Source organism: Neovison vison, chromosome 7 (genome assembly GCF_020171115.1).
Source record: "Neovison vison isolate M4711 chromosome 7, ASM_NN_V1, whole genome shotgun sequence".
NCBI classification, from domain to species: Eukaryota; Metazoa; Chordata; class Mammalia; order Carnivora; family Mustelidae; genus Neogale; species Neogale vison.
Window position 1 is genome coordinate 131205685 of NC_058097.1, and position 14810 is coordinate 131220494.

A 14810-nucleotide genomic window follows, 5' to 3' on the forward strand; every position below is an offset into this window, starting at 1 on the left:
AATAGTTCATCAGAGGGATAGTCCAAAATGCGTTTGAGTATCTCCCTATAGACAGACATTTAGAATATTCATGAGAGATTTCTTGAAGCAGCAAAGACAGATTTAGGAATTGGGGGAAGTGTGGGGTGTGGAGCAGCAAGAGAGGTTGGAATTGTGGCCAGTGAAGATTTCTTTTCCTCAACCCCATCCTTATAGGAATATCTTGCTAATTTTTTCTCATGATGCATTAGATTGTTTTCTCTTCTTCCTTCTATGCATCTTTAACATTTTACAGGTTTATATGACCTTTATTGCAATTACTATAGTATTTAGTATTATATATATATGTATATATACATATATATATGAGAAGTAAAATGGAATATAATTCCCTTCTAATTATTCTTATGATTGCTCTCAATTTCATAACTGAAGGTCACAGAGGATCTTGACATTTACTACAACCACATTTCAACTGTGTAAACGTTATGGGAAGCTCTTTAAAGTATGAGACCTTCTCTCCCTTCAGTATATATTTTAAAACCCAGGTAGAGTTCCACCTCTTTTAGAAAGCTTTCCCTAACTACTACTTTATTTGCTCTGAATCAATCAATCAATCATCAATCAATCTTTATGGATTTTCCTTCTCTGAAACTTTTGTAAACATTCCCAGATACATTCTTGAAACTCTTCACCACTTAGAATTTCATTAGACATAATCTGCATTACTACTAAAATGGTTCATCTTGTTTGTCTTTTTTTCTTCCAAATTCATTTTAAGCAACTCAAAAGAAACGTATGGCTAAGAGCAGAGGTTTTAAGTCCAACAAACTGAGGTTTCACTGTTACTAATGTATGATCCGGTCAAGTTCTTTACCCCTCTGTTCTTCAGTCATCTGTTAAATGGACATAACAATATAATAATTCCCTCAATTGTAGGATGTGCATTTTTTACATTTTAACATAACTGAAATCAAGATGCATCTTTCAATCAGCGGCATGCTAAGGTCTAATTAACCATGTGTTCTTTTTTTTTTTTTTTAGTAACAGATAAAAATAATGATGGATATTCTAATCAAAGGTATCAAAGTCAATGACATATGTTAGTGTCTACCTTGTTGGGCTATTATAAGGAAAATGAATTTTTTTTGTTTTTTTTTTTCAAATATAGCGTAGCACCTGGCAAAAGATGACATTCAGTATGTATCAGCTATTATTATGTCTTACTACGCATTTAGGTCCCTAATGGATGCCTAGAAACAGCATAACTACTTGGTCATTAGATGAATGATGATCCTGTATTAAGAGTGACTATGTGATGACTGAAACATGTTGGCATTAAGATGAGCCTTCCAAGAGCCTTCAAAGATCAGAAAAGTTCAGAAGAGAGTTGAGTCCAGTGTCCTTATCAGCATGGAGCAGATCTTCCATGTAACTTACCTGGCTTTGTGACAGATGCTTGGAGCTGCTTTCCGCTCTCCATGTCTGCAACACCTTGGGCTGAGATGGAGTAGGGCCGGCTGGCTTTGTTCTTAAATATGATCAGGATGGAGTCACCCACCTCAGCATGAACCATTGGGCCTAAAGGCAAAGCACAAGCCTGTGAGCATTATCGTTGCTCTGTTCAACACCGAAGGAATATATATGCATTTAGTTTTTAGCAAAATAAAGCTAACCGTAGCTTCTTCCTTTAGAGGGCAATATATGTCATATGAAATACCCGTGTAGGGTTTGGCAGTCGGACCAACCTGGGTTAAATCCCGTTTCCTTCACTTATTTGAGAGACCTTGCATAAGGGACCGGCCTGACTCAATTTCCTCATCCATGGAATGGGTTTAATATCACCTTTCTCATAAAGATATAGTAAGGATTAAATGAAATAATAAATTATTTCAGGGCATTGAAACACGGGAAGTGCTCAATAAATACTGAAATTTTTACTGCTGCGGAGACGGTCTCCAGGAAAAGCCATATATACACATGATAAGGTGACTTTCCATTGTAATGCTTCTGTATGTAACCTTTGACAAGTCCGAAATTGCTCATTATCTGGTAAGTGGATATATCAATAATAAAAACCATAATGAGAATCCAATGAAATATTGTATATGAAAGAGATTTGAAGGTAAGACCAAAATTGAAACACCTGTGTACTGATTTATGATCAATACAATGATTTCACTCATGCATGTCCAACACTACTTGGATACCTTGATGAGACATGCTCTCTCCAGCAATCCCACGTGCACGCTTCTGTTGGAAGCAGTCAGCTTGCGTGCCAGCAGAAATAGGCCCACACCCTTGCCAGAAAGGCATGCCTTCAATGCCCCTTGCCTACACTAGGGGCCTCTTCCTCTCGCACAAAAGCAGTTTTCTCAGCGCCTGCCCCACAGTAACAGAGCGCCATACACACCAGCATCTTCATGTGGCATCGCTTCAAGGACGATGTTAACAGAATCCCATTTTGGAATCACTTCAGACCCGATCCTATGGCCCTTGGGGATTTCTTTGCATCCTTGGGTGTTCCCAGGATTCTACTTTCATAGAGAGCTACGCTCACGGTAAGGGGTCTGACTGCACCCATCCACTCTTCAATTCAACCCATCGTTTTAGTTGCTTTTCTGAGAAGACTACTAGAGTCCTAAATAAATCTGGAATTTTGTTGGACTATTTTTACCTTTGGGAGAAAACATTTAGTGTGAATCAGGAAGTGTCTGAAAAAAACGCTATTTTGTTTTTTCATGCTAAAGCTAGAAAAGAAATGCATGTTTTTTAAACTGCGAAGTTGAGTATAGTTCCAGAGAGGGGAAAGTGTATGCATGATTTAAAATAATTATTTGTCATTAATTACTGCTTTCATTCCACATGACCTGCTGTACTGGCGAGAGTGAATGTCTTCTGATTTGGGGCCTGATAGGCCACCAGGAGCCTAAGGAGCAAAGGGCTGCCTGCCCTGTGCCCTTTGGAACTTCAGGGGCACAGGCCTGTCCCTGACCTGCAGAAAATGAGCGGTTGGGCCTCATGCTCTTCTGGGGGAAGCCACTGCTGGGCTTGTCCCTGATGGTGTCACTGCTTTGTGTCATTTTACTGAGCAGACCCCAACTGGGACTTTCTGAGAGGCAACCTGCTCTTGTTGGCAGGACCAGTGAGCTTTTTTCCTGGAGCTCATTCGACATACACAGCTCCAAGGAAGAAATGTTATCACTGCAGCTGACTCTTCAGTGTCACAAATAAGCTCGCATGCCACTGTTGATAGACAGGGTGTGGAGAAGATGGGTGGGGCATGTAATACTTTATCAAGCTAGCTATCTTGGTGCCTTTTTTAATATTAAGAAGTACTGTGGGGGTGCCTGGGTGGCTCAGTGGGTTAAAGCCTCTGCCTTCGGCTCAGGTCATGATCCCAGGGTCCTGGGATCAAGCCCTGCATCATGTGCTCTGCTCAGCAGGGAGACTGCTTCCTCCTCTCTGCCTACTTGTGATCTCTCTCTGTCAAATAAATAAATAAATAAATAAATCTTAAAAAAAAAAAAAAAAGAAGTACTGTGTAAAGCCATACTATTTATATGTCACCTTGTGCATTTAAAAATGAGAACAGAAGGGGGGCGCCTGGGTGGCTCAGTGGGTTAAGCCGCTGCCTTCGGCTCGGGTCATGATCTCAGGGTCCTGGAATCGACTCCCGCATCGGGCTCTCTGCTCAGCGGGGAGCCTGCTTCCCTCTCTCTCTCTCTGCCTGCCTCTCCATCTACTTGTGATTTCTCTCTGTCAAGTAAATAAATAAAATCTTTAAAAAAAAAAATGAGAACAGAAGAAAAAAAGGGGGGGGGAATGGATTTCAGAGAGTCCTCTAGATTAGCCCTCAGCCTAAAGATCTCATCTTTGTGATGGGGTCAGGTTTGGCAACTCCCAGGTGAAAGCAGGGAAGAAGAACTCGAAGAGCTTATGTGATCACCAGGTTAGGCAGTCCAGGATTTCAGACAGGCCCAGGAGTTCCTGAGAAGACCAAGTTCAGGGCCTTCTGGACTCAAACCAGGCCTTTCACCTGGAGTTCCTCTCGTGTAAGCGGTTTCTCTTTGGGTTGAATTGTTTTTATGGTGTGTTATTACGGCTCTGTGCATGGAGAATCCAGGACCTTGAAGAAATTATGCAAATACTCTGCCTGCTCTTCTGAGGCATCAAATTATTCCAAGTTAAAATGTCCTGGCTTAGCAGAGGGATGAGAAAGGGACTTGAGGGTGACAGATGTTGGTTAGACAACCCTGGTGATATGGATGGCTGTTTGCATGTTATCTGGCCATCTGGTTGACTATTCTTTGAATGAATGTGCTCCCTGACAATGGGAAGACAGGAAGATGTCACACTTGGATCAATGCAGTCAGGCTGCTCTGTCCCTGCTGTGCCTTCTCAGGCCACTCTTGGGGCTGGCAGTGCATGCCTGCAATCTATGCCATACCCAGGAGTTCCAGGTGTTTCTCTCGTGGCGGTCGGGCTTTGATCTCCACAAATTCTCCATCAGTATATTCTCTGTAAACCACCTTCCTGTACTGAGAGCCAATCCAGTTTTCAGTGTGGTTCATAAATATATCTCCATGTCTGTAAAGTAGAAACATCAGAAATTAAAGTTGCCAGGAGGTAGAAAACGCTTGAGTGCTTCTGAGTGACTCAGGGGTACTCTGGAGCAGGGTTTCCCAAACCCGGCTGCCATCAGGACCTCCCTGTGGAGCTGGAATTCTGCACCAGGCTTTCTGGAAGTGGGGCCAGGGATCTGCACTTGAAAGCACCTCAGGGGGTTTTGATGGGAGCAGGCCAGCTCTGGCCCTGGTCTTACTTCTTGGGGACCATCGTTGCAAAGTCCTGCAGCATGCTCCATGGGGCCAACCTTAGTTAGAGACTCCCATAAGATGGCATGTTGCTTGTTGGGACTAACTAACTTCACACACATGCACATGCCTGTACACATGTGCACACTCACACTCTATCACCCTGAATTCCTTCAGATTTCATGTGTATCATTCTGCATTCTACTTTTCCACTTTAAAGACCTCAGGCCAGACTCTGGGTTGTATATTGTGCATATACACACATACAAATATAGGCATAGTTGATTTTTGTTATTCACAGGAATTGTGTTCTAGAAAGTGACCTCAAACACTGAGATAATGAGTACTGAACCATGGCTGCTGGAGGAAATCCAAGGTTGGGTTTTGTAGGTGTTCACAAAGAATGCCCCTAAGAGATGCCATTTTGGCATGTGGATTATTTTGAGCTGGAAACAATTGAGACCCAAAAGGTCCAGGAAAAACTTTGACCTTCCCCCTAACTGCCTAGAAGTATTTAGGTAGAGGACCCAATCCCATTATAACTACATTATAATATGAACTAGAGGTGGGAGACAGGGAGGAATTTAGCAAAGTCTGTTTGCTAAAATTCTCTCTGTCTCCTTGTTTCTGAGTTGCCCAGCCAACATTTCTTTACCTAACATTTACTCTCTTTCATCTTCTTATGAATTGCTCTCCTTTCCTTGGAAGTCCCAGACTCCTTCCCCCTTCTCCTTATATATCGAGTTTTGCCTGTTTGGAATCTCTCATGTTTATGTGGATTCTCCCTGTGTCCATAAATTTGATTTTCTCATGTCAATTTAATTCTTAGACCAGCCAGAAGAATCTGAAGGATAGAGGAAAAGCCACCTCTCCAACCTTCCAAAAAACAAACAAACAAACCCAGTTTCTTCAAAACTCTGGTCACAATATTTTCATTGGCTGATTAATAAATATCCTTATTTTATGTGTGTTGCTGTTTAAAGACATCTTATTCAGGGGCGCCTGGGTGGCTCAGTGAGTTAAGCCTCTGCCTTCAGCTCAGGTCATGATCTCAGGGTCCTGGGATCAAGCCCTGCATCTGGCTCTTTGCTCAGAAGGGAGCCTGCTTCCCCCCTTCTCTCTCTGCCTGCCTTTTTGCCTACATGTGATCTCTATCAAAAATATAAATAAAATCTTAAAAAAACAAAAACATCTTATTCAATATGTATTGCTGATTTATAGACTTTAAACACATGACAATAGCACTGTAACTCGTGCCTGAATGGAGCTTATCTAATACGTATTTCCTCTGCAAGGCACATCACGGCCTTCTCATACTTGAGAACACTAGGCAGTGCTACTCTGCGGGGGGGGCATTTTAAACAGCTAAGTCAAAAAAGCACACATCCATACACAAAAGTAGCACTAAAGGGACCACGAAGAGGATGTCTGTTTACACTGAAAGTTGAAACAAGGAGGCAGAGGGATGCCTTGTTTGTCTGGCCTCAGCTGGGAATGGGCGCATCGGATGACGCAAATCCTTTGCTGTTTTATACATCCTTGTAAATGACCCCCAAAGCACCACAAAAATTGATTTTGGTATTACAAATAAATTTCAGCAAGAAGGCAAATTCACAAACATGGAGTCTGCAAGTAAGGGTCAACTATGTGTTTAATCCACCACCAAGATGGTCACAAGTGATGGGAAAAAATCTCTATCACTTTTACCTATAAAACATGGTATGTCCATTTCCCTCCCTTAAACTGCCTGCACTCCAACCTAAGCCACCTACCTCACTTACCTGTGTAAACTGGGTTGTTCTCGGTCATTCTATGTGCCTCTCACACTCCTCCCTTCCCTCTCTCTTCTACACTATAGGCAGAGTGATCCTAACCTGTACATTCAACCAAGTGAATCCTTATGAAAAAACCTGTTGTTGGCCTCCCACTGCCCAGTTGCCCAAATTCCTCACAACCCTTCACTATCTGCCTCCGCCGACCTCCCAAGCCTCCTTTTCCCTCACTGGCACCACATACTCTCTGTTTTGGTCGTTCTGAACATTCTCTCTCAAGCTCCATGTGTGCTTCCCACCTCTAGGCCTTCCAAGTGTTCTCCCCTGGGTCAAGAACACAGTTGCCACCTCTTCAACTAGCCTATTCTTCAAGTCCCAGGACGAAGACTGCTTCCTCAAAGAAGATCTCCCTGGCCACCTGCTTTCTCCCTAGCTCTCCCCGACACGGGGCCATGCACACCTGCTGTGGGCTCCCTCTGTGCCCAGCACTTCCCCTCTCATAGTGATCACCTATGCTTGGTCTCATGTCTTCCCCATGAGCCATGAATTCTGAGTGGGAAGGAAACTCACCTGTCCTTTTTAACACCGTATAACAACACTGGGTACAATGCCTAGATACAGTAGATGCTTAACAAAGAAAGACATGTACGTCTTCAATCTGGACCACCTGCTTTCCAAGGGAAGAGAATTTTTCTTCTACTTTGATTTTCTGAGAGTCCTAGTAACATTGCGGTAGTGACCCAGATGCCTCTGGAGCCATGCTTTACTGTTTGTCAGCTTTCCTGGTCTGCAAAGTGGGGTCATGACAATGCATTGGCCTCCCGGGACAGGTGTGGGGAGGCTGTGGGTTGAGCTCAGGAAAGACCTGCACCAGACACACACCGAGCACCATATAAGCGCTTGCTCTTCTGCTGTCTTGCTGGGATGTCAGCTGAGATGCTGGGCTGAGGCTGCCCAAGTGGGTCAAGGACATTGTGAGGGTCACTAGGAGATAGGGTTTTTTAAAAACCCTAACAAAATGCTTGGCACATGGTGGGCACTCCATACATGGCTGTTATTGTCTCAAATCTCACGCTGATGAAATTAAATGCCTATCAGTCCACAAGTTCAGGAGTCCGAGGAATACAGCTTTATTTCCCTAGAGCAGCTCTCTCTCAGATTTTGAATTCTCTCCCACAGCACAAACCCTGTCATTGCGCTGATGAGTCCTGCTGGTTGCTTTTCTGGGATCCCGAGGCCTTCTCAGTGTGTTCTGAGAAAGCCCTTAGGGGAAGGTATCTGGGTCCCCAAGGTGAGGCAGAGAGTCTGTGTGAACCAGGATGAAGGAATGTCTCAAGGATAACCCACACTGACAGGTGGTATGGAAACCAGATGTGCTTCCTCCCAAGGCTTTGGCTCAAAAGGCAGAGACATAAGAGTTGGGGGGCAAAGGGGCATTTGTCCCTGGGCTCCCAGCTGCAGAGGTGCCCCAGATGTGCCTCTTGGAGGCCCGGTCATCTCCATCTGTACTGTTACTCTCTATGGATCCACTGCACTTTGAATATGTGAACAGGTTCTCATTTTCCTTTGTTTTCATTTATTTATGGGCAATATTCTGAGTGGCAGGGCAGAGGGCAAACACAGCCAGCACCCTCTATCTCTGTCTCCTGGGAGAAAATCCCAGAAGACTGAGGCTGCCGCCTCCTGCCAGTCTGGAGAGCAGATGGTCGGAAAACCAAAATTACCCTAAGTTTCAAGAAAATCATGATGGCTATGTCTCTTACACTCTCATGGGCTAAGAATATACATACCACAAAATTGATATGCCATTATTTCTTTAGTTCTAGCAGCCTTTTAGTAAACATCATCATTTTAGAAAAGGCTGGATCACTCTTTGTTTCATTTTCCACTGCCCCAGCATCAGTCAGGAGCTGGTATCGGCAACACTGGTTTTGCAAGACAGGAGTGTCTGGTTTAATAATTGGGTTGGTGAGTTATGGGAACAAATTTTAAATTGTCCTGTCCCTGAGGCAAATCTTTTTAGAAGGGAAGAGTCATTTCATTTCTTCATTTATCCATAAGGTGACGCTGTTCTACTCTCTTTTCCAGGAGTCTATACCCTCAAAACAGGCCAACAAGTAAGAACAGGAAAAAAGACGTGTTAAGATCAGAACAGCTGGGTATAGAGGATTTGTGTGTGGCATGGCAAAAAAGAATTAGTGGGGCCAGGGGGGCGGGGAGGTGATAATACAGAACAAAGAGGAACAAATACATGCAAATTAACATGGCTTCGTGGTGAGAACACAGATCTGTCTTTCAAAAGGTCTATGTTCAATTCTAGGACCCATGACTAGCGGTTAGCCTTAACCTTCTGCACTGAATCTCCTGGTCTGTATATGGGGCAGGAAATACCCAAGCAGCAGGTTGTTTCTGAGTGAAGCGTATGAACTTGGGGGAGGAGGTCTACAGGTCCAAGCTGGCAGATGCCTCTATACCCTGTTTGACTCTACCCCATTGCACACAGGGGAAGTGAGTGCAGGGCACCAGAGCTCACAGGACCACGCCATGCTCCAGCCCTGTGGACCCTTTGGTGCTTAGCGCTGGCTGACAGTACTCTCCCGGGAGGGTCAGTCTTGGGAACTCTCTGGGTACAGCCTGTCCATCTTAATTTCGGGATCTCTGCCAAGGCAATGCCTCCTACCTGCTCCTAGGCTGTTTCCCATCCCATGAAGCCTCTTTCCCTGTGGTCCTCAATCTACCTGCTACCTGCTCACCTCGCCTCTGCCTCCTTCTGTACCATTTTGTCTTCACAGTCCCCCTGTTACTGGGATCTGCATCTTTTCCCTAACCCTCTCAAGCTTGGCGCTCTCTCAAAGGCACACACATGCTTGGGACAGCCACACTTGCAACCAGCCACCGCGAGCAGGGGATGCCCTGAGCCTGCGGGGTTTGCCCCCAAATGACTTCAGACGCCCCTCCCGGGAGGCAGACCCGCAGCTTGCCTCCTCTTTTGTGCTCACAATAACAGTCTCTGTCCACCAGAGTTGTACAGACAAAACCAGGGCAATGTTAGGTGTCCCCACTTGAGAAATGTCTACGGAGCATGTGCAACCCCACCCAAGAGACTTGGCGGCTTTGCCCGTGGTACCTTTCCCCTCCTGCGTCCAAGTGCTGCTTTTCGAACTCCCAGTTTTTGTTAGGGGCATAATCCCATTCTACCTCTTCAGCAGCGATGTAAAAGGTTCTTATCATCCCATATGGCTGCTCTGAAGGGTCCTTGTTGCCACAGCTGTTGACCTCATAGATCTGATTCATGCCTCTCACGAAGTGGTGCATGGTGGAACAAAATAGCCTGAAAATACCTGAAACAGAAACAGCTTGGAGTTGTGCAGGGAACTCGACTGTTCCAGTTGTGGCTTTGGTCTGCTAGCAATCTACAGCATTCCCTTCCCCAAGAAAATAACTTGTAAGATGGATCTTTAAAATACCAATTTTATATTGTATTTTCCAGCCAGACTCCAAGGAGAATAAACCACTGTGAATATATTTACTTACCGGGGGGGTGGGGTGGGAAATACCATCTAAAATTCATCTGGAATTGAAAATGAAAACTTGCAAAGTTGCTACCAAGAGATCATTTCTCTGGGTCTTCCCTACTGTACACACCTGTTAGAAGAGAGTTGCTCCTGGAAAGTCACCAATAGGTATGATTATCTTAGCCCAGCCCAGTTTAAAATGAACTAATTACCTATAAGATTAATATTCTAAATTAAATTAGGGCACATTTTTGAAATCATGTATTTTGCCCTAAAGGATTTCATAAACTACATACAGTGAAATACACATGTAAAGTATTACTATTAAATTATTATTATTGCTATTATTATTATTCATTAAACCTTTGAACAAAGGAGGCTCTCATTACCGTGGTAGGTCAACATAATGCCAAGTGTAAAAAAAAGAAAATCAACTAGATTTCCCTACATAATGCCAGCAATCATGTCTGAGAATTACGTAATTTTGTAAACTGATGCAATTTTCTAGATTGGCATCAGGTAGATATATCTTAATGGAACCCACCATAAAGTTATATAAAATAAAATTATTGGAAGATATTAACTGTCAATGGAGTTATTGAATCAATAATTCTTCCCTTCCTTTCATAGAGACTCTGTTCTTAGAGGCAAGGGATCAGTGATTAGTCTCATTACCCATGTCCAACGCACAGTGATAGCTTTTATCATGCTGTACAAATCAAAGTATTGCAAATTACCCCTTGAGAATGAGAAGAACCCATTGTTTCAGTGGGTGCTCTACCCCCCTCGCCCTAAGCAGGACCCTCATCAGGAAGGGTCTTTGTGAAACCAGAAGACGCTCCGAGGGCAGACATTGGAAGAGCTCCCCTTTAGCAGCAATGTTCACAATTGCCAAACTGTGGAAAGAGGGGAAGGAGCCAAGATGCTCTTCAACAGACGAATGGATAAGGAAGATGTGGTCCATATACACGATGGAGTATTATGCCTCCATCAGAAAGGATGAATACCCAACTTTTGTATCATCATGGACAGGACTGGAAGAGATTATGCTGAGTGAAATAAGTCAAGCAGAGAGAGTCAATTATCATAGGGTTTCACTTACTTGTCGAGCATAAGGAATAATACAGAGGACACTGAGAGATGGAGAGGAGAAATGAGATGGGGGAAATCAGAGGGGGAGACAAACCATGAGAGACTGTGGACTCTGAGAAACAAACTGAGGGTTTTGGAGGGGAGAAGGTTGAGGGGTTGGGTGAGCCTGGTGGTGGGTATTATGGAGGGCACGTAATGCATGGAGCGCTGAGTATGGTGCATAAACAATGAATCTTGGAACATTGAAAAAATTAAAAAAGGTCACATAAATAAACAGACAAACAAATAAATAAATAAAAAGGAAGAGCTCCCACTGGGTGTGGTGTTCACCAGAAAGCCCATTATTCACCTGTTCATCATGTTTTCTGCTAGTGCAGGAATTGTCTTCTCTAAGAATGAAGAGGAGTTTAAGGTTTTGTGGTGACAGCTTCACAGATGTATACTTACTTCCCAACTCATCAATTTGTTCTTTTTTTAGATGCATAAATAGCTGTTTGTTTTTCCTATCATTTTATTTTTTTTTTGCAACCCCTCTGGTAACCGCCAGTTTGTTCTCTGTAGTTAAGGGTTGATTTCTTGGTTTGTCTCTTTCTCTCGTTTTTTTTTTTTTTTTCCTTTCCTTTCCTTTTTTCCTTTGCTCCTTTGTTTTGTTTCTTATATTCCACATATGAGTGAAATCATATGGTATTTGTCTTTCTCTGACTTATTTCACTTCTCTATAACTCTGTCCATGTTGTTGTCAATGGCAAGATTTCATTCTTTTTATGGCTAAATAATATTCCATTGTATATATTACCACATCCTCCTTAACCACATTTGGGCTTCTTCCATAGTTTGACTATTGTAAACAATGCTGCTATAAATATAGGGGACAATGTATCCCTTTGAATTAGTATTTTTGTATTTGGGGTTAATTCCCAGTAGTGTGATTCCTGGTCTTAGGGTAGTTCTCTTTTTAATTTTCTGAGGAAGTTCCATACTGTTTTCCACAGTGGCTGTACCAGTTTGCATTCCCACCAACAGTGCATGAGGGTTCCTTTTTCTCCATATCTTTGACAATACTTCTTGTTTCTTATGTTGTTTATTTTAGCCATTCTGAGAGGTATGACAGGTACAATTACTCATTGCAATTTTGATTTGCAAACCCTAAGACTCCACCAAAAAACTATGTGAACTGATAAATGAATTCAGTAATATACAAAATCAATGCACAGAAATTTGTTGCATTTCTATACACTAAGAATAAATCAGCAGAAAGGGAAATTAAGAAAACAATCCCATTTACAAAAGCACCAAAACCAATAAACTATCTAGGAATAAACTTAGTCAAAGAGGTGAAAGATTTGTACTCTGAAAACTATAAAACACTGATAAAAGAAATTCAAGATGACACAAGAAAGAAGAAAGACATTCCATGCTTATAGGTTAGAAGAACAAATACCGTTAAAATGTCTATACCACCCAACACAAGCTACAGATTTAATACAATCTTTATCAAAATACCAATGGTATTTTTCACAGAACTGGTACAAACAATCCTAAAATTTATATGAAACCACAAACACTCAGAAAGCCAAAACAATCTTGAAAAAGAAAAAAATTGGAGGTATCTCAATTTCAGATTTCAAGTTATATCACAAAGCAGTAGTAATCAAACAGGATGGTGCTAGCATAAAAATAGACACAGAGATCAATGGAACAGAATACAAAACCCAGATATTAACCCACAACCAAATGGTCAATCAATCTTCAAGAAAGTAAGAATGACTATGCAATGAGAAAAGGCAGTCTCTTCAACAACTAATGTTACAAAAACTAGACAGCAACGTGCAAAAGAATGAAAATGGACTACTTTCTTACGCCATATGCAGAATAAACTCAGAATGCATTAAAGACCTACATGTGAGACCTGATCCCATAAAAATCCTTGAAGAGAGCACCGATAGTAACTCTCTGCATCAGCCATAGCAACACATTTCTAGATATGTCTCCTGAGGCAAGAAAAACAAAAGCAAAAATAAACTACTGGACTACATCAAAATAAAGTTTTCTGCACAGTGAAGGAAACAGTAAAACTAAAAGGCAACCTACTGAATGGGAGAGGATATTTGTAAATGACATATCCAATAAAGGATTAGTATCTAAAATTTATAAAGAAATGATACAACTAAATATCCCCAAAACACATAATCCAATTAAAGAATGGGCAGAAGACATGAACAGACATTTCTCCAAAGAAGACATATACGGTCAGCAGGCACCTGAAAAGATGTTCAACATCACTCATTGATTTGTATATATTAAATACCTATAGGTTTTTGTTTATCAGTCATATCTCAATAAAGTGGTTAAAAAACAAGAACAAAGGAAAAATATTTGAGTTGCAGCCTAGTCTACTCATATTTTGGGCACTATTTTTGGTCTGTGGATATGGGATAGGAATTGGTGAAATGACCAAGCTATTAAGCAGTCGCAGATTTCTGGCACTGGAATAATTAACCAAGTCCCTAAAATTATTCCAGCCAGCTATAGCTTAGAATGTCAGTTTCTATGGATTAAAACCATTTCCCTTTTCTCCCATCTTTGATCTCGAAGAGCATATTTTAAAAAATAATTGTGTCCAAGCCATCCCTTGGCTTGGGTGATTCATAACTGATTAATTATACCAATGTTGAAAGGTTAAATCCTCAAACTCTATAAGGGAGGGATGGAGCTCCTAGTTTCAGGCAGTTCTTGGACAAAAGTTTTGAAGCACAAGCCATAAGTTTTTAACCAATGACACTGAGGGGCATCGAAACTGCACTTCTAGTGTGAAATAAAGAAGTAGACATCAGTTCATAGAGGACACAGAGTCAGCAAGTACTCGTCTTGGGTAGCATATTGGTTTCTTTCTTTTTTTTTTTTTTTAAGATTCATTTATTTATTTGGAGGGGGACAGAGGGGCAGAGGAAGAGGGAGAGAGAACCTCAAGCAGACTCCCTACTGAGCAGGAGCCCGAAAAGTTCTCAATCTCACAACCCTGAGATCATGACTGGAGTCAGGATCAAGAGTCAGTTTCTTTTAAAAACTAATGAAAATGTTGGCTTGGAGAAATATTTTGAGTGCCCACAGCATCTGCTATCTTTATGTTTCATGTGACAGGTAGCATATGCTGCCATGAGTTGCCCTGTATCTTTTATAAAAATGCCCCAATTATGTAATTAGTTTGGGAATCTCTAAGAGAAGGTATGACTACTGGCACTTCAATGGGCCCTCAACAGACTTCAGACCCGATGCACCTTCCCCTCTGCGAAAACCAAGGGTGCTCAACAGAATGAAAATGGAGAAGTCTCCAAGTTACTTATCAAAAGGCTATTATCAGTCTCTAGACAAGGGAAATCAGGTCATGCCCATAACTTGGAAGCATCCAGGGGGCTGTCCATGCCTGGTTCATTCTTCAGAGCAACAGATAAAATGTGTGTGCCTTAAAGAACAAGAAATACCCCTTTTCTTGGGGCCAAATCATTCCTGGGAATGAATCAAGAGCACTCTCCTGGGATTTGTGTGGCAAGGTTGTTTGGAGGACTTGACTTCTGCTTTGTGTCATTCTAGATACATCTCTAATCTTTATACTGTGTGTTTGGAATAAAATAGTT

General features: G+C 42.1%; 1 protein-coding gene across 2 annotated transcripts in view; it reads right to left on the reverse strand.

Annotated features, from left to right (window-relative positions):
• The window catches only part of HEPHL1 (hephaestin like 1), an 88840-nt gene that overhangs the window by 29901 nt on the left and 44129 nt on the right, over positions 1–14810 (reverse strand). For both annotated transcript variants that reach the window (XM_044258303.1, XM_044258302.1), the window contains 3 exons: positions 9696–9909; positions 4430–4569; positions 1420–1560 (listed from right to left, as the gene is read on the reverse strand). In XM_044258303.1, the coding sequence (XP_044114238.1) occupies positions 1420–1560; positions 4430–4569; positions 9696–9909 (495 nt within the window). The remainder of the gene's footprint in view (positions 1–1419; positions 1561–4429; positions 4570–9695; positions 9910–14810) is intronic.